Raw genomic sequence first — 18,723 nt, forward strand, 5'->3', positions numbered from 1 at the left:
CCTCATCACCCTCACCTCCCACCCGGCCACCACCCGGATCGTTTGTTACTTTTGGTTTTTGTATTTGCTTTGTGTTCCAAGATCAGGAATGAACTGCCATTTTTGTTATTCCCTTTTTCTCCTGTTTTTTTTTTTTTTTTTTTTTTTTTTTGATAGAATGAGGTTGTCTCTGTTAGGTTAGACTTTGATAGTTTTCCAGTTAGAATCCTTTTGTGTGTTATTCTGGCCTGGGTTCACTCTGAAGTTGATATATGGTTTGTGTATTTCTTTAATTTGCCAAATAAACCCCTTCCTTTGTTCACATTTGGTATCTTTTGTCCTTGTGGCTACTTGGGGAAGATGGGGGCCTTCTTTATGCTACGTCCCAGACCCCGAGACGGGATGTAACACTGCATACAAGTATTTCCGGTGTTCGTTCTGCACATAGCCACTCATCATAGGAAAAGCAGCTGAACGCACAAAAGCAAGTAAATGTTCAGTCTTTTAGGCTCAGTAGAGTGATACAGAAGTGGTTTTTGTTCAGTACACTACAGTATGTTTCACTTCATTCATAACGTGCTCCCATAATTGTGTTTATTAGATAAGATTATCCTTTACATATCCCACAGCAGGAACATTTGCAGTATTGCAGCAGTAGACCATTTAAAGACAGTGCACATAGGAGATAAGATAAATAAACAAGTAACTACAAATTACAGACAAAGAGATACATGTTGCACAACGAGGGAATAAAGGATATGTAAACGGTCTTTCCTATCTCCTGTAATTAGGAGCTTTCAGAGTCATCTGAGACTTTCTGAAGATTGCTGCTTGATGTCTGAAGTCTATGATGTAGAGGCAGAAAGGAATGGGAGCCAGGACAGTTCTTTGTAAAGCTCCAGTGCTGCAGACAACAGTCCTGTGTCCTTATACTCTGTGAGGACACAGCCTGTTCTGCTGAGTGACAAGCTGGTGCACCCCAGCTTGTCACTCAGCAGAACAGGCTGTAGGGTGTTGAAAGTACTTGAGAAATAAAAAACAAACAACATGATTCTCACAGTGTTCCCAGCCTTCTCCAGATCCAGATCACAGAGAGCTCTATGCAGGAGGCAGATGATGGGGTCATCCACTCCAACACTGGGTTGGTGGAGAACTGAAATGGGTCCAGCAGTGAGGTCACCAGGGGGCGCAGATGAGCAGAGACCAGCCTCTCTAGTATCATCACATCAGGTCATTACATTTATGTCACTACACTAGGTGGAGCCTTCTATGAAGACGGGCTGATACTGTCTTAATAATCTTAACTTTAAAGTCCTCACAAAATGATTAGTTTTTAGGTATTTGTGTGCACACACGAGATAAGAAAAATAAACATTACGTAACTATAAAATATAGACAATGAAATACAACAGAAATCTTACATTTGTGGTAGATGTAGGTCTGTTAGACATGTTGCACAATGAGGGAATGCAGGACATGTAAACAGTCTTTCCTATCTCCTGTAATTAGGAGATTTCAGAGTCATCTGAGACTTTCTGAAGATTGCTGCTTGCCAAAAGATGTCTGAAGTCTACGGTGTAGAGCCAGAAAGGAGTGGGAGCCAGGACAGTTCCTTGTATGCTGCAGAAAACAGTCCTGTGTCGTCACATAGTGTGGTCTGTTGTGATCATGTAGTCTAGTGTCTATGATATAAGGTGGTGGTCTATCAAAGTGGTGTTGTTGAAAGTACTTGAGAAATAAAAATCTGTTAAGAGACATTCTTTTATTTAGTGTACTTGGTTGTTGTGATGTGAGATTAATTGTATTGCCGTTTACTGAGGTGCAGTACTTCGTTTCCACCACAGTGAGTCGCACCGTTACGCTGTGTCATCACATTTTTGTTTAGGCCACGCTCCCCTTTTCACTTTTACTGCACATGTGAAGTTCAGTGCTCATTCTTCTCACTCCATGACTAAGAGAAATTTTGGAGTTGTTTTAAGTCTCAAAAAAATATATACCCCAAAGGGAAAAAGAAAATCATTGCCTCCTTCACGTTATTCCCCGAGTTCAGCGCTGTTGAAGCTGTGAAGCTCAAGAAAAACAAGCAACATGATTCTCACAGTGTTCCCAGCCTTCTCCAGATCCAGATCACAGAGAGCTCTATGCAGGAGGCAGATGATGGGGTCATCCACTCCAACGCTGGGTTGGTGGAGAACTGAAATGGGTCCAGCAGTGAGGTCACCAGAGGGCGCAGATGAGCAAAGACCAGCCTCTCTAGTATCTTCACATCAGGTCATTACATTTATATCACTACACTAAGTAACGGCTTCTATGAAGATGGCTGATACTGTCTTAAAAATCCTAACTTTAAAGTCCTCATAAAATTGTTAGAGCTAAAGAGGATGATCCCATCCAAACCACGCCAGTGTGCTCTGATTTGTGTGTTTAAATAGTCAGGCACCACCCATACATGATCAAGCTGAGAGGCAAAACGGAGCTTCATAAAGAAGAGACGGAGCGGGAGGGGCATTCTTATTCATAGCTTTTAAATAGCTCAGGAATTGACAAACTCCCAAAAGACCACTGCTAAAACCTATAAAACAGTCACATGCATATTTCATATAAAATGTTTTTATGCAACATATGCAACAAAAAAAAGCCTTCATGAACAAGTTGTATACACACAACTAACTTCCTGTTCATTTGTTCCCTCTGCTGCTGGACTGGCAGGTTTCTCTGTTCAACACAGTACAATGGTGTGAGCTTGAAACTTTGTTGACTTTCATGTGTGAGATTTCTCCCCACAAAGGAACAGGAAGGAAGATGTCTTTGCAGTAACAGTCTCTGTGCACACCATGGTCAAGCTGATCTCTACTCAGTTAAGTGTCCTGAGGTGACATGTTATGATTAAGTACTGAGAAAATTAAATGTCAAGGACAGAAGGTCATCCAGCATTCAAAAATAAAGCTGAGTACACCAACCTTCCATACAAGCAAACCTTGTGGCAGTCATTACATACAGTATATTATTTGAAAAAAAGCAGTTAGAAAAATTAGTACTGTATGGTGAGATGTAAGGCAATGCTGCATGTTAGCGGGCCCTGGTCTTCCGAAGGTAAGGCCGCCTCACCTCAATTTCAAGGCAGGTTTCATAAATAACTTCGCTTTGCTCCGGCTAGAAAGACAGAGCAAAAAGTTCATATGTTCAATTTCTCAAGATGCATCAGTCACTTTGAAAAGCAACGGCTCAACAATATTGTTTAAAAATCTAAACTTCTCAATGGACAAGATTATGATTATTGTATTTACCATTTCTACAGCAGGAGGAGGATTATTTCTGTAAGAAAAAGGGGCATGATGTGAGTACGTTGCAGCAGTACAATGTCACATTAATGCAAATTGAAGGGAAGCAAGTTCAACTTACAGTAGACAGAGTCCTCTGAGAAGGATGAAAACTAACACAAAGATCAGGAAACACACACAAGGAACACCAACCGCCACAGCGATTATTTGGTCAGGCAACTCTCCAGGTTTCTCTAGAAAGAAAATACCTTCTCAGTATTAACATGCAGTTTAATGTGTAGGGTCATTGTTTCACAGAGGAAGCAGGGGGTGAGGCGTGTCCTGTTGTCATGCCAGCTGTACTCATAAAATATGTCACTTTGTTGATCTCATAGAATAAAAAGTGTTTTTATTTAATGTGTGGTGAGGAGGTAACTTTAACAAGTGCTTCCGCTGAACCTGATCTCAATGATTTGATGTTGTACGATGAAGTGTGTTTGACTTTGTGTTCACATTCTGACTCTGACACACCTGTGAGTAAAGTGCAAAAGAAGACAGTATGACTCAGCACTTACACCACAAGCACAGGTCTGAACTACAGTCAAAACAGTAACAAGACAGACCATACTATTACCAGACATCACAAACACCTATGTGGGTCAGAGTCTGCTTAAAAAATAAATACACACAAATCTAGTGGCTTCTAATTATGTTAGAACTGATGAAAACTCATGTTCAAAATAAGAAATAAAAAGCTGACAGACCTTAGAGTATCTCTTAGTGCTCCCCTTTAGTGTTATAAATGGATGACAAACAACTAAAAATGTTGGCCAGAACTCTCATAGGTTGCTGGAGCCTATCCCATCTGGCATTGGGCGAGAGGCGGGGTAGACCCTGGACAAGTCACTTTGTTGATCTCCTACAATGAAAAACTGTTTTTATTTAATGTGTGGTGAGGAGATAACTTTAACAAGACAACGCCGCCATAGTGTAGCTCTTTGTGTCTATGCCTCAAGGCCAGATGAACAAGTGTGTTTGATGTTGTGTTCACATTCCGACTCTGACACACCTTTGTGTAAAGTGTAAAAGCAGTAGGACTCAACACTTACACCACAAGCACAGGTCTGAACTACAGTCAAAACAGTAACAAGACAGACCATACTATTCCCAGACATTACAAACACCTATGTGGGTCAGAGTCTGCTTAAAAAATAAACACACACAAATGGAGTGGCCTCTAATTATGTTAGAACTTATGAAAACTCAAAATAAGAAATAAAAGGCGGACAGACCAAAGAGTATCTCTTAGTGTTCCCCTGCAAAGTAAATTAAAGATGCTCTAATTTAAAGTATTCTATACCTTAAATTACCTAGTTGTGCTTCCCCTGGTGCCACACCAAGTATGAACATCTAAAAATGTTGGCCAGAACTCTTTCAGCCTCCGACAAGACGAGAACATATGACATATGTTGGCTGACACCTGTTTACATCTGGGGCAGGATCAGCCCCTGATACATTCTTGCCACCTTGTCCCTTGACAAATGAAGTCTGTGTAACACCTTAAACTATCAATCCATGTCTAACACAACATCTCTGCCATCTCCGCCATCATCACCCAGCACCAGCTTCAGAGGACTAGTCATGTGGTCCGAATGTCTGAGTCTCACCTCCTTAAACAAGTCCTATCCTCCCAGTTTTCTTTTAGAAAAGGTTTGAGGACAACATCACAACAAACCTCAAGAATTGCCACATAGACCCTAAGACCTGGGAGGCCACAGCAACCCTATCCCTGCCAAAGTTTGGGGGTCTAGGATTGGACTCTTTGCCCACTTGAAGACCCACAAGGACCAGGAAGGAGGATAGTCATACTCGACCCTGAATGACTGCCGATCATTATCATTATGCAACAACATTCCCACCCTGTATACCAAACCAGTAATTACAGTTAGAATGTGGTCTTAACATACAGACACCCAGCGACATGATGGTGCAAATCATTCCCTCTCGCTGTCCACATTTCTTTCCTCACATCGCTGTGCTGCAATTCAGTCTTGGTTTCATTTTTCCAAGTGAGGCTTTTGCATAACTGCTCAGATGTTTTTCTTCATATGGTGACGCCTCTGTATATACTCTGGTAAAGTCTTAATAATAGACTGGGATGTAGATGTTGTGGTATTTTTGTACCATCTTGCAGTGACCGCCCCTATGATTTCATGGTGTAAGTCTGAGCAACGGTTTCCAAATACAAATACCAGAGTTGGAAACTCCAAACATTTTATCTGCTTAATAGATGAAGAAATATCCCGCACTGCCATGAAGGCAGAATGCTAATACAGATTGAACATTTCCTACATTTCCCAGCTTCACATGGAAATAATATTACTAGCTAAACAAGAGCTGACTTTTACTGCACAAGTACAGCTCTGATCATAAATGTACAAACCCTTATTCTCACATAATTCATTTGTTCTTATCTGTGAGCTACAAACGTTAAAGAACCCTTCAGTTCAATGTCTGGTGTGACACCGTTGTGCAGCAATAAACAGCAGCTAAACATCTCAGGTAACTTCTGAGGTCTGAGGTGGTGTTTGGTTGGTTTCCTCACATGAACAACTTGCTGTTGTATTTAGGTCAGGACTTTGACTTGGTTGAACGGAAACTTTTTTTTTGTACTTCTTTTACTGTACATTTGTAGAATGACTTGTGTGCTTGTGGTCGATGTCTTTCTGAGAGTCAGCTCAGACAGAAGTCCTTACGTTTTCTTTTAGAAATTGCTTGTATAATTCTGAATTTGTACTGGCTACGGTGCAGCAGACACACCCAAACAAGAACAGTGCCATCAGCAATGCAGTGGTTAATCTCCAGACTTGAGTCTCTTATTCTATTTTGGTTTCATCTATCCACTCTTCAGAAAGCTCCTTGTTTTGTTAAGACCAAACCATGAAAAATTCCTTAAAGAAAACTGGTCACTGAACAAGACTCAGGTCTCATAACACTGTTTAAAAAAACACTCCTGAACAGATGGACTCTAACTTGGCCTTGACATTAATGTAATCCTAGAGGTGCACATACTTTTGCACCTCACAGCCAAACCAACCAACCGAAGCATAATATTTCAGTTCCGTTTGTATGACTGGGTTCTCTGTGTCTACTGTCAGGTCTGAAAATCCACTCTCGGTTTGATTAATGTTTGTGCGGAAATGAGGAATTTTGGAAGCGTGCAAGTATTTGACAGCACAAGATAAAACGAAACAGAAACTACCCAAGGCTGGGAAATTAAGTCAGACTGTTTCAGGAGAACTGTACTTTACTCCAAAAGCGAGTCAGTCAGTTAAAATGTTAAAATGTCCAACTTTACAGCAGAAACTAATCCATTTTTGACAAATGACAAATTTGTTTTAAATTAGGATCTTGGTATAAATAGTCAGCAACTTTCTTACCTCTGTCTTTACTGGATAGTGACTCATGACATTTTTAAAGCATAACATAGTTACACAAGAAAATAAAGGCCTCCCATACACAACTATAGCAGAAGGCTGCAAGCTGTCATTAACGTTAAATGTTGCAATAAACAATATCATGTTCTGTTTTCCTTCCTCTGTGGAGAACCCTCTATTTCCTCGTCTCCTGATCTTTACCATGCTGGCGAACCAACTCTGACTGCTGAAATGCTTGATGGTGCAATAAATGTTAATTCTGCACTCCGACTTGATGTCCAGTTACCGAACCAGGGGTATACACACTAAACAGTATTTCCTTCAGTGCCTTTGGCAATTGTCCCATTCTACTGTGATGCCTCATAATAAATTTAGAATTATATTCAAAATGAGAGAATTTGCATATAATACAGTTTGGAAGTGTAAACTTATACTGTGACTGTGACCACAGGATTCTGTTGCTCTCTGCTCTTTGCACCAGGAAGCATTTAAGTTGTGTTTGATGCAGATATTTAGGAAGGATTAACACACCTGTAATTATGAGCTGCCAGCTCTGTTGCCAGACTCCGGTGTTTGTGATCATATCACAAGTGTAGTTTCCCCTGTGATCCACCTGGGCCTTCTCTATGATGAGTGCATACAGTTCACTCTCTAACTGAGACATGTTCATGTTCAGGCGGACAGCTTCCTCGGTGGCAAAAAGCTTTTCCTGTGGTTTGAAACTGAACAGGTGAACTCCATCCATTGTCCATTTCAGTAGACTGAGTCCGCCGATTGAGTTGCTGTTACAGGTTAAGGTCACCGTGCTGCCAGCCACCTCTGATATGATGTTCCCTTCTGAAAATAATTTAACACAAATAAATCATACAAAATATATTTGTTTCACCCAAGTTGTCAACATCACACTACACTACAGTTAAATTAATTGCTGACTTTTTCTATTTTTATATATACTGCTGTTGACTAGGCTTGGTATCTGGTATCTGGTGTCTTCTTGTTGGCTGCTAGCTGGTAGCTGGCTGCTAACCTGGTGGTCGGTCCTCAGACAGGACTCGGCTAGATTCATAAAACTTCTGCCAGCCGCCTCTTATCTTGTCTTAGCTGAGCACATCAGTTAAAAAACACAGTAAAACCCTGACTCTTCAAAGGTAATTCTGTTCTGATCCAATCATCTAAAAGAAAGCAAATGCTTGTACTCGTTGTCAGACAATGCGTACCTGACGGTAAGAGAATCTGGAAGATGCAGCACAGAATCAGAGTCAAAGTCCAGTTGATGCTCAAATATCTAGAAAAATCCTCCATCGAATCCTGAAAACAAAGACAAATTTGTTTATCTAGGTTATCTAAATATCTGACCTGGTCTGCACTAAGCAGCATGTATTTATTTATGTTTTTGTCTAAACTGACAAATGAACAGCCTCTTACCGTTAGTCTGTAGCACCACTTCTGTTCTGAGTTTCTTAATTCTGAACTGCACCTGTAGTGTTGGAGAGGGCAACAGAAACTACACAAGAAGACGTTGTATATCTTTAACTGATTCAATTCAAGTGAGCTTAGACCTGGCCTGACACACACACACAAACACACAAGAGTAATAGTTTCCACACAGGAAGTGAATACTCAAATGCCACTGGTGGTCTGTGACCATGTGAAAGTCTTTTTTTGTTGTTTGTTTGCTTGCAGAAGAGGTTGTGAGACTTTCCTTTGGCACTTGTAGACTCTGTTTCTTTGTCTGTCATTGTACCGTTAAACTAATACCCCCATCCAGAGTGTGAGAGGCCTTTGATTGCACCTTATCTCTCATAGTTTTCATTATCATCTTTGAAAAAAAAAAAAAAAAAAAAAAAATCTTTCAGGAAGCCTGTATCTGATACCTGTGGCTGTAAACCTGACACCCGTGTGAAAAGGTAAACGCCTTGATTTTCCTGGTTAGACTGGAATTTAAGAAATGCAGTCATGTCACCCCACATCAAACAACTGTGAGGTGACATTTAACAATAGGAGCATTGTCACAGGCCAGTTGTGGAGTCATGCATCATTACTGACAAAACTAATGCAAGACTCATAGTGGCACTATGTGGAATCAGGATACACGTAGACATGGTCCCAAACACAGTGTAACTATGTAGAAGGGTTTTCTGGGAGCTGATCCTGAAATGCTTTTAACACTCTATTCATGTCTATCAAAAAGGAATCTGCTCTATGTTTTTTTTTTTTTTTTTTTTTACAAATGTACAAATGTAAAAACGACATGCAGGACGGGTCGGTCAGTGCAGGGGTCGAAATGGGGCAACCTGCAACGAGGACTGTAGCCTCAACACATGTGGTGGATGTTCTACCCACGGAGCTGAACACCACCCTACAAATGTAAATAGTATTTGTACGTCATTAGCTTGAGTTTGTCCAAATATTGACACTTCCTAGGGATGTCATTGACCTCGAGATTGCCGTTTATTTTACACACTTATATAGCTTTTAAGTATCAAGATTATCAAGATTGGCCTCAAGGTCAAAGCAGACTCCCACACAAACAAACACAAACAAACACAAAAAGCTTTTGAAAAGGGGCCACAGAGGTACCAGGACACAGCCGCCTGCAGCAGGGCAGTAAAGTTGTACCCAGCTAACTTTACCACTATCACGGTCTTGTTAGTCTCTATCACCTTCACCAATATCTTAATGAGGAAGACAGAAAGCTCCCAAATAATGTATATAAATATCCCTGTATGATATTTGAATCTCTTTCCTAACCTAACCTTAGGTGGTTGTCATCTTATCATAGACAAACCTTTAAAAAAACAAAAACAGGGGCGGGGAGGGGGGGGGGTGCTGTGAAGCATTTATCAGTCGCCTCGGTGCTGGTTGCACATTTGTAGACTGTACTTAGAGTGCGTGTATTGGTTATTGTTAGCCCTGTGGCCTCTTTTTGCTATAATTTCATTGTGGAAGAGCACTCTCCTTATTTAATTAAACATTTTACCTTAACCTGAGCCTGACCAGTTGTCGCTCCACCTCATTACCAGTCACAGTGCTGGGATGAGACACGCCTATGCTCGGGCCTGAGTGCAGTATGGTCCTTGACTTCGGGAAGTCAATGAAGACTGGACCCAGAACACAGCCCTGAGGAACACCAGCATTAGGGATGGTGGAGGATGTGGAGGTGCCCATCCTGGTATGCTGGGGCCTGTTGATCAGTTGGCTGATGGAGTGAAAGTTGAGCCGAGCTGAAGCACAAACAGCATCCTGATGTATGTTTGGGGGCTTTCAGTGTGGCTGAGAGCGATGTGGAGGGCGATGGAGAAAACGTCCTCTGTGGATCTGTTGGACAGTAGGTAAACTGGTGCTGGTCAAAGCTGTGACATGCTGTAACACCAGTCTCTCCATGCATTTCATGATCAGCAGTGTCAGGGCCACAGGCTGGTAATGTGGTAATGTGGATGTGGTGCACCGCATCCTATGCCCACACCAAGAACAGACTGGAAGGCATCTTGTGAACAGTCAGTCGCCTCACAGTCCTCGAACAGGAGCCTGTGTGTGTTCGTCATGATGTCAGATCCAGTGAGAGGGCGAGAAAGGACAGTGGGGGACCCGTCACACCCTGCTGGCTCCCAGTTTACAACACTCCCATCAGGTCATAGGCAGGTTCAGGTCCATCAGGACCACAACCACCAGACCATCTCTCTCCTCAACAAACCCTCCCTGACCTCTACCCCCTACCATTTCCAAAGACACTTATCTCAGCAGCACCCAGTGATAAACCTACGTCAGTCCAACAGAAACTATGTCTCCATCTGCTGACTCATTAAATGCATGATATGAAATGACACCCTGTTGCATGTCAACCATTGTACATTGTGCATTCAAATCTGATTGGAACCCACGAACAAAGAAATTAAATTCTTCTGTCATTCATGATGTTTCCATAAATATCTGTTGAAGGTCAAAAAATACAAACTAAGGCACATGACAGAATGGAGCAATGTCTGAGTTGAGTATGTCAAAAAAAAAAAGAGAGATTAAGAGATGAGTTCAGTCAATAAATAATATACAATATACAGTATATACCCAAAGACCACACAGTGATGCAACTAGTCAGGATGCTCTTATAAAGTGTCACAATACACGAACAGACCTCCACAATCATCTTTTAAAAAATCTTTTATCATTGTTCAAAACTGTTTTTTTTTATACAAAATGAAGCTGCAGCTGAAGTGTTGGACACTTTGACCTTAAGAACATCTGAAATCATCTGCTTAAAGCAGTGAATGACAGAAAATCAATAAATAATTTATATTTCATCAAAAATAAAATGTTTCTATTCTAAAACGGGATTGAAACGTGGCTGTATGACGTGCTTCTCACAGAAGACAAACACTGATCAATTTCAGCAGCAAAATGTACTTTAGCCTCTTGAAGCAAGGCCCCTACACTGGTCGACAACATTTTAAGAGTTCACTATATTCACAGAAACTGAAGCTGATGCACCCTGAAAAGCCGCCAGACCACATGTACACAGAACAAATGGATTCCCGGCCTGATCAGTTAGTTTGTGTTGATGTATGAATGCATTACAAAAAGTCACCCGCACCTCCATTGCAACGTGAAACTGCTGCTTTGTCAGTGGTGCATGACGAGCATGAGTGAAGAGTGCGTCTGCAAAAAGTGTAGTGTAAGAGACATACTGTTAATCTAAAGGAACGGAATCAAACAGTCGGCAAAAACAAAAACAACACACTGTCACACATTTGCAGTAGTTTCTGATACGACACCAGCGAGTAGAATAAAACCCTGGATATAAACTGAAACACAACACCAGTCCTCTTCACTGATCAGATGATCCTCAAACATTTGCTTTTGATTCTCTCATTTTCAGTTGCCAAACTCTTGTCAGTCTCGTCGCTTCTGCAACTTTCTGTCAGTGATTCCTGCAGTCAAAAAAAGAAGAAACCAATGATTAAAATCTCAATGATCTAATCAGATTACAGAAAGAATATTTACACCAACACCAAAGAACAAAATGACTGTAAACTGCAATCTTTCCTTTACCTCATCTTCGCTATCATCATCAGAAGATGCTGGAATTAGGTTCCTTTCTGCAGTTGTCTCTGCTTCTGCACCATGTAATAAAACACCAATAAATATACAGAAAAAGATTCACATAGTGTAGCACCACACGTTGATGATGGAGGGCGACTGTAGTTAGTACCTTGTTGTGTTTACGAAGGTACCACACTGAAAAGGCTACAATGTTCATGAAAAGCAGAAGACCAAATAAGATCCAGCCAATAATGTAGGAGCCTGAAGCAACAAAAAACACAAGATTAAAAAAAACATTCAGATCAAAATACTGATATCATTAATGTCACTAATTAAACCAGCTTATCTGTAGGTTTTCATTCTCAATTCACTTGGTTAAAATTGCAGACTACAATTATTAACTGTACTTTGGGGATATTCTGGAGACCTTTTTGTCTTGGTGTTTAGTTTTATATTACAGACTGCGTTTAGATGACTAATGCTGCATTCACACACTGGCCCTCAGGATGTGAACGTTCCTGTACAGACAGTTACTGAAACTCAAAAGGCTCCTGAAACATGAACAAAAACACAACACTTCACAAGACGGAGCCTGTTTAAGGTTTTAAATAGCTGAGTTCAGAGGTGCCCTTAATGATGGATGGGTGAACATTCATTCAGTTATTCACTTCACTGTGTTGACTCGACCTCTGCTATCCCTGAGATCTGCATTTTCACGTACTCAGTGTTGTTGTCTCAGCCTGAGATGTGTTGAATGCCTCTACAGGAAGGAGTTCAGGCATGAAACACGCACATGTTTTACAGTGGACTTTGCCAAGACAAGCCTTTTAACATATTTTCAAGTCACTATTGAATTACACTAAGTGGTTTAAACATTGATGGTTTTAGATTATTTTATTTCAGAAAAAAGACACTGTCTAAACTTTGGTTTCCACTATTTCAGTTTCTATCCATCCAAACTCAAACTGGTTCAGTACTGTTGTCAAAAGTTTTCGCTTTAGGGGTTTCTGAATAAAACACCAGATGATGACGTCATCATTTTGAGGATCATATGTGTCCTTAGAAACAACAGACAAGTACAGAACATATTCAAAAAATATCAAGAAGGATTTGACAAACTACACATCCAAATCAAATCTTACCAAAATCCATGTACACGTGCATCTGACCTCCATGTTTTCTTCCATATCGGTTGACAGCTTCACACTGATAGAGCCCATTCAGATCAGAGGTCTTCCTCACAAACTGCAGAGTTGAACCCTGAACTTTAATACCAGACTCAGGCAAAGACTGATCAGACCTGGAGGAGACAAACCAGGCTCTGCATAAAATGGACATAGACTGAAAGGGGGTGTTGAGTTAATGTAGTTTCTGCAACATCAGATGCCTTTGGATGGGAATTAATCCAAAATTCATTTTGCTAAAGCCACAACTGTTTCACCACTGTAGAAAGACTAGGAAAATGACAAAGCAGGCAATGCTTCGAAATGAATCGTGTAAATACTGTTTCTGATTAAGACAGTCTTAACTGAAACACATGTATGAACTACTGTACCTGCTCCAGATGAAATTTGCCTCTGGGTTGGCGTTGGCCACACATTCATAGGAGTCTTCAGAACGTTGAATGATCATCACGTCTATGGGAGGGACTGGAAATAAATTTAAAAAAAAGAAAAGACTTTTTGAACGGTGGCGTTTACTATTGGTGAACGGAAATGAGCAGCATTATCTAATTACTTTTACTTGAAAATTAGTAAAAGGTTCAAATGTGAACCTTATTTGATCAAAGTGATGGTGTCATCCACATAATTGTGGGACTGGATGAGGTGGTTGCGAGTTTTCCAAGGAAACATCCTCACATCACTTGCTTCCTGGAATGTCAATAAAAGACAGACCAAATGCAAACTTGATGCAGCACCGAGGGTGTTGAAGCACTTGTACCGCTCCCAAGGATGACTAACTAAACATCTGCGGAGAAAACAGCTGAACTCTAACACATAGTTATCTGTTGATGCAGGAATGTATTTTTTTTACTCACAGTGAACTTGGATGGTCAAAGGCAGGACTTGTTTTTCAGGCAGGCCTGCTGTTGTGATGACACACTGAACTGACTGGTTGTTCATTTCCGTGGTAGGGACTCCAAACAGTGAGCTGGTTGTGGTCATTGTACCGTTGTCATGCTGGGTGGAGTTGGTCGTCACCCTCACTGCCAGGGTACCAGTGAGCCAGGTCACCTCTGAAGGAGGCTTGGAGCCGGCAGCCGTGCAGGTAGCAAGGGAAACTTCTCCAGTACCCAAAGTTAAATTATCACCCTTCAGGCTTGTGACTGGAGGCACTAGAATAGTCACCACACATGAAAAAGAGTCAATCTAACGGCTAAAAGGTGAAAACAACACAACATTTTAACTGTAAAGTTTCATCATACCAAGCAGGTTCAGAGGTATCTCTGTCTTGTGATTTCCACTGGGGAACAAAGTGAAGATGCACGTGTAGCTGCCTTCATCCTTCAATTGAACATTGGACAACTGTAGAGATCCATTTTTGTCAGAAAAACTCCCAATAAACTTAAATCGATTATCAGGTCCGTTAACATATTGGTGTCCATCCGATTGGATTATAAAGAAATTGTCATTTTTAGGTTTTTCTCTGGTTCTCCTCTGCCATGTAATCTGAGTCAGGGTCTCTGAGGTCTCAATGAGTTTGCAGGGTAAGATAGCGGTCTCTCCTTTCACCACTGTTGCACTTCCACCAATCACCTGGAGGGCTGTAGAGGACAGGATATGTTATTAGGCTTTCACATCACATCTTACCAGTTTACTGCTAATTTTATGGCCTCATTGCTATAAAATTAGTTTGAAGTAGAATGTACTGTATGCATCAGCAGCTGATAGTATTTAGTTATTTCACATTCTCCACCACAATGACTTGGCCATAGCTTTAATTTAGACAGGCCACAGATTCGACTACATCTTCATCTTTTGAACGGCTCTTTTAAGTGAACAATAAGACCTGGTTTGCAGTTGCAAGCTATTCACAGATGCAAACTGCCTAAGCTTTCTTCACATGTCACCAGTGTGCCCCAAGAGTCTGTTTTGTACACTCTGCCTTCACATGAATGACTAATGACATCTCTGAGTTTGAGTTGTCCACAGCACGCTCCATTCACATAAATGCAGCTATTAGCTAATTAATGGAGATGAGGAGTGTGAGCACCGACCGAGTCCGGCTGTCAGGAGATTGGAAAGACAGGAGATTCATATTTATTATTTTTTATATAGTGTTAAAATGTTCTTGTGAGGAACTATTTACAGTAAAATTGTTTTGCATGGAAGTTATTTGTAGCCTGCCTAGTTTTTATTGTGCCACAAAGGTGGCGCGAAGCCAAAGCATGGCGCTATATGACACAACTTTGTGGAATGTTTGCTGATTGTTTCTTTGATAAAAAGAAAGAAAAAAAGAAAAAAGAGACACGAGTTGTCCGTGATTTAGTTTAAAAAAAAATGATTGTGACAAAGAGACAGTCTTTTGAATGGGTCTTTAAAAGGAACGGCTGTAGATACGGTTACCTTCAAAGATTCATACATCCCATCATTAACCGACACGACACACTGCGCATTACAACAGTCCCTGAATCTCTCAATGACCCAAATCTGCACACTGACGTTACAACGTGGCGACTTTGTTACTATAAATGATCACAATGGTGTTGAAACCAAATTTAAAACATTGTTCGCGTATTTTTTCTCTACATTCTTCTCAACAATAAATAATCTCTGTTACACCCGATGAAGCAAGAACGACGAAAAATAAGCAGTTTACCTTCGGAGTTTCTGCTCATCAGTGTAACCGACAGCACCAACAGGAGTCTACAGCTTACGGAGAAATGACGGTTCAGGAAAAAGTTCCCCATAATGGACAAAAGAAAAGGACGTGGATCCATTCATTCACTCTTCTACTACTACTACTCACCGAGTCGGTTGGTGACTTTCAGACCGTAACTACGCCCACGTAAAAGGTGAGGTGGATACTGGGTGTATCTGGAAATCTATGATGTCATTCCCGATACTCTTAACTTGAAATGTCATGCTCATCGAATAACTTCGCAACCTTGCCTTTGATTATGATTATGATAAAACACAAGACAAATATTTGAGTCAAATAAATCTGTTTCCATTAATTACAATATCAAACAATTTAACAGGATAAAATTTCATACACGCAATTGTTTTAGAAAAAGACGTGAAGAGAAAAAAAGAAAACGAAAAAAAAACGAATTAATGTAAAATAAGAAAAAGGAAAAATATAATTCTAACAATGTTAACAACACAATAACAGTGCGATATAAAGTCAAATAAGTAAACAGAAGCAACGACGTGATCATGAATATAACAGCTGCTCAGAGAGGGAAATGTCGGCTCTTTAATTTTCGAGGGGCACCTGCTGCAGACCTCCGGGGGGCCGTTTCCGGTGCAGACGCCTGGGAATGTTCCGCATAGTAAGTGTCTGCATCCCTGTAGTTGTCTTCTCTTCTGAATACCGACGTCATTTCAATTACGGCAGTGCCGGCTGTGCAAGGCCATTGGGACGCTGGGATTTGACAGTCAAACGCTGTCCATATCCCACCTTTTGCCACAGGTGAAGATGGAGAACCTCCTATCGCGGACAGACTTGGAGTGAAGCTGTGCTCACGTGATATCTGTGAATCGGAAACAAACGTGTCGACATTTAGATCGATACGCCCAGCCTTACTACGCAAAACCCAGAAGGGAAGGTAACGTCATCAACCTGGGATAAAGCTAATAATAACAAGCCCCATCAAACTGCTACGTACTGTAACGAAGTTAAATGGTAGTGATGTTCGATAAGAATGCAGACAAATCAGAGTTATTTATTTATATATTTTAAACTCAGAAGTATCTTGATGTAGTAGCCTCATTTATTATGTAGCAGAAAACAGAAAAGCCAGAGGACACAGTCATACAAAATATGTGAAAGTGCTGTTTGTTAAAATAATAACACAGTTAAAGTGACTTAATGTTTAACTTTTAAGAGCTACTATACATTGAACACTTCTGGCACTGACACTGTTCTCCACATCATAAACGCCTCGTATCCTTTGTTGTGGTTTGTCATGTTGCCACAACATACTAGTTCAGTCACTGTGTTCCTACATTCAACGACTTAAATATCGAAAGTATCAATATTTTTATTTAAGAATCGATTTCAGAGCATAAAGACCTGGTATCGGGGGTATTGATATTTCAGTCTCGATCCTCACACCACTAGTAAATGGTGCTCTTCTTCTTTCATAAGGTGACTGGATTCCTGAAAATAAGCCACCGTGTTGTAGTCTGCGGGCAACATGCGCAATGGCGCTTCCTATCCGGCTACCGTAACAAAAAGGGGAATTCTGTTCAAGCGTGGGACAGTCTCGATACTGACACTTTCCTCATGTCCATCGGGCGCTTAACTGCACGTTGAAAACATCCTTACATCTTTCTGACGGTGGCACGAAGTTCAGAGGAGGAGAGAGACAAATGGAACAGCGCAAACGTGCGCTTTAGTTTTATTTCAGGTGAAATTGTATATACACTCACTGGCCACTTTATTAGGTCCACCTGTTCAATTGCTTGTTAACGCATATAGCTAATCAGCCAATCCCATGGCTGCAATTCAATGCATTTAGCTATGTACAACTTGCTGAAATTCAAACTGAGCATCAGAATGGGGAAGGAAGGCTGGTGTGAGTATTTCAGAAACTGCTGATCTACTGGGATTCTCACACATAACCATCTCTAGGGTTTACAGAGAATGGTCTGAAGAAGAGAAAATATCCAGTGAGCGGCAGTTGTGTGGACGATAATGTCTTGTTGATGTGAGAGGTCAGAGGAGAATGGGCAGACTGGCTGGAGATGATAGAAAGGCAACAGTAGGCTAACTCAAATAACCGCTTGTTATGACCAAGGAATGCAGAACACCATCTCTGAACGCACAACACATTGAACCTTGAAGAGGATGGGCTACAGGAACATAAGACCACACCAGGGGCCACTCCTGTCAGCTAAGAACAGGAAACACTGACTACAGTTCACACAGGCTCACCAACACTGGACAATAGAAGACTGGAAAAATGTTGCCTGGTCTGACGTGTCTTGATTTCAGCTGTGACATTTGGATGACAGGGTCAGAATTTGGTGTAAACAACATGAAAGCATGGATCCATCCTGCTTTGTGTCAACAGTTCAGGCTGGTGGTGGTGGTGTAATGGTGTGGGGGATATTTTCTTGGCACACTTTGGGCCCCTTCGTACAAACTGAGCATGGTTTAAATGCCACAGCCTACCTGAGTATTGTTGCTGACCATGTCCATCCCTTTATGACCACAGTGGACCATCTTCTGACGGCTACTTCCAGCACTATAATGTACCATGTCACAAAGCTCATATCATCTCAAACTGGACATGACAAACATGACAATGAGTTCACTGTACTCCAATGGCCTCGACGGTCACCAGATCTCAATCTAATAGACCATCACCTTTGCGATGTAGTGGAATGGGAGATTTGCGTCATAGATGTGCAGCCGACAAATCTGCAACAACTGTGTGATGCTATCATGTCAAGCCAAAATGGGGTTCAAGCTTTTACTAGCAATGTGTACCTAATAAAGTGGCTGGTGTGTGTATGTGTGTGTGTCAACAAAGTTATTAATGATCGCGAACATGCTTGTACTAAGATAGTTATCAACTATTTGCAGGAGCAGCAATATTGGCTAATGCGACGTGTTGTAACTTGTGCAGAGTACCAGGAAGGAAAAACTTCTGCCAAATTTGTTATGCAAAATGAATAGATAGGTGATGTTCTAACACTCATGTCGCAACAGCAAACCTCTAACCAAAACATGCCATTGAACAGTTCAGTCATCACCATGCCTTTCTGGGCAATAATGATATGCATCCACAAAAAAATACAAACAAACAGCAACACATTAGCCTGTGCTTTTCAAAATAA

General features: G+C 41.0%; 2 protein-coding genes and 1 pseudogene across 3 annotated transcripts; 1 reads left to right on the top strand and 2 right to left on the bottom strand.

The window, feature by feature from the left end:
- The window catches only part of LOC125017655, a 43,389-nt pseudogene extending 32,707 nt beyond the window's left edge, over positions 1-10,682 (top strand).
- LOC125017654 lies at positions 1,006-9,471 on the bottom strand. The gene is made up of 6 exons (XM_047601067.1): positions 8,102-9,471; positions 7,894-7,984; positions 7,208-7,513; positions 3,382-3,493; positions 3,267-3,294; positions 1,006-3,132 (listed from the first exon to the last, which is right to left on the bottom strand). The coding sequence occupies exons 2-6, from the start codon at positions 7,976-7,978 to the stop codon at positions 3,049-3,051; spliced, it is 615 nt and encodes a 204-aa protein (XP_047457023.1). The 5' UTR covers positions 7,979-7,984; positions 8,102-9,471; the 3' UTR covers positions 1,006-3,048.
- Positions 10,683-10,816: 134 nt separating the features above from the next.
- LOC125017644 (nectin-4-like) lies at positions 10,817-15,710 on the bottom strand. Of its 2 annotated transcripts, none has more exons than XM_047601047.1 (8): positions 15,533-15,710; positions 14,139-14,477; positions 13,752-14,048; positions 13,269-13,362; positions 12,856-13,013; positions 11,883-11,974; positions 11,723-11,787; positions 10,817-11,601 (listed from the first exon to the last, which is right to left on the bottom strand). In XM_047601047.1, exons 1-7 carry the CDS (start codon positions 15,651-15,653, stop codon positions 11,758-11,760), a joined length of 1,131 nt encoding a protein of 376 aa, XP_047457003.1. In that variant the 5' UTR covers positions 15,654-15,710; the 3' UTR covers positions 10,817-11,601; positions 11,723-11,757. The 2 variants fall into 2 exon arrangements, with proteins under 2 accessions (XP_047457003.1, XP_047457002.1); XM_047601046.1 differs by having other exon boundaries at positions 11,723-11,792.
- Positions 15,711-18,723: the final 3,013 nt, after the last annotated feature.

This window comes from Mugil cephalus, chromosome 12 (genome assembly GCF_022458985.1).
Source record: "Mugil cephalus isolate CIBA_MC_2020 chromosome 12, CIBA_Mcephalus_1.1, whole genome shotgun sequence".
Lineage (NCBI taxonomy): Eukaryota > Metazoa > Chordata > Actinopteri > Mugiliformes > Mugilidae > Mugil > Mugil cephalus.

What these genes read in the sequence shown, in the direction of transcription:
- LOC125017654 (XM_047601067.1), bottom strand. Translation starts at nt 7,978, where the DNA reads ATGGAGGATTTTTCTAGATATTTGAGCATCAACTGGACTTTGACTCTG. An exon ending in CTGGCAGCTCATAATTACAG is followed by an intron (nt 3,494 to 7,207) that starts GTGTGTTAATCC and finishes TTTTCTTTCTAG; the next exon opens with AGAAACCTGGAGAGTTGCCT. An exon ending in CTCCTCCTGCTGTAGAAATG is followed by an intron (nt 3,133 to 3,266) that starts GTAAATACAATA and finishes CTGTCTTTCTAG; the next exon opens with CCGGAGCAAAGCGAAGTTAT.
- LOC125017644 (XM_047601046.1), bottom strand. Translation starts at nt 15,653, where the DNA reads ATGGATCCACGTCCTTTTCTTTTGTCCATTATGGGGAACTTTTTCCTG. An exon ending in GATACCTCTGAACCTGCTTG is followed by an intron (nt 14,049 to 14,138) that starts GTATGATGAAAC and finishes TGACTATTCTAG; the next exon opens with TGCCTCCAGTCACAAGCCTG. An exon ending in GCACGTGTACATGGATTTTG is followed by an intron (nt 11,975 to 12,855) that starts GTAAGATTTGAT and finishes TTGTTGCTTCAG; the next exon opens with GCTCCTACATTATTGGCTGG.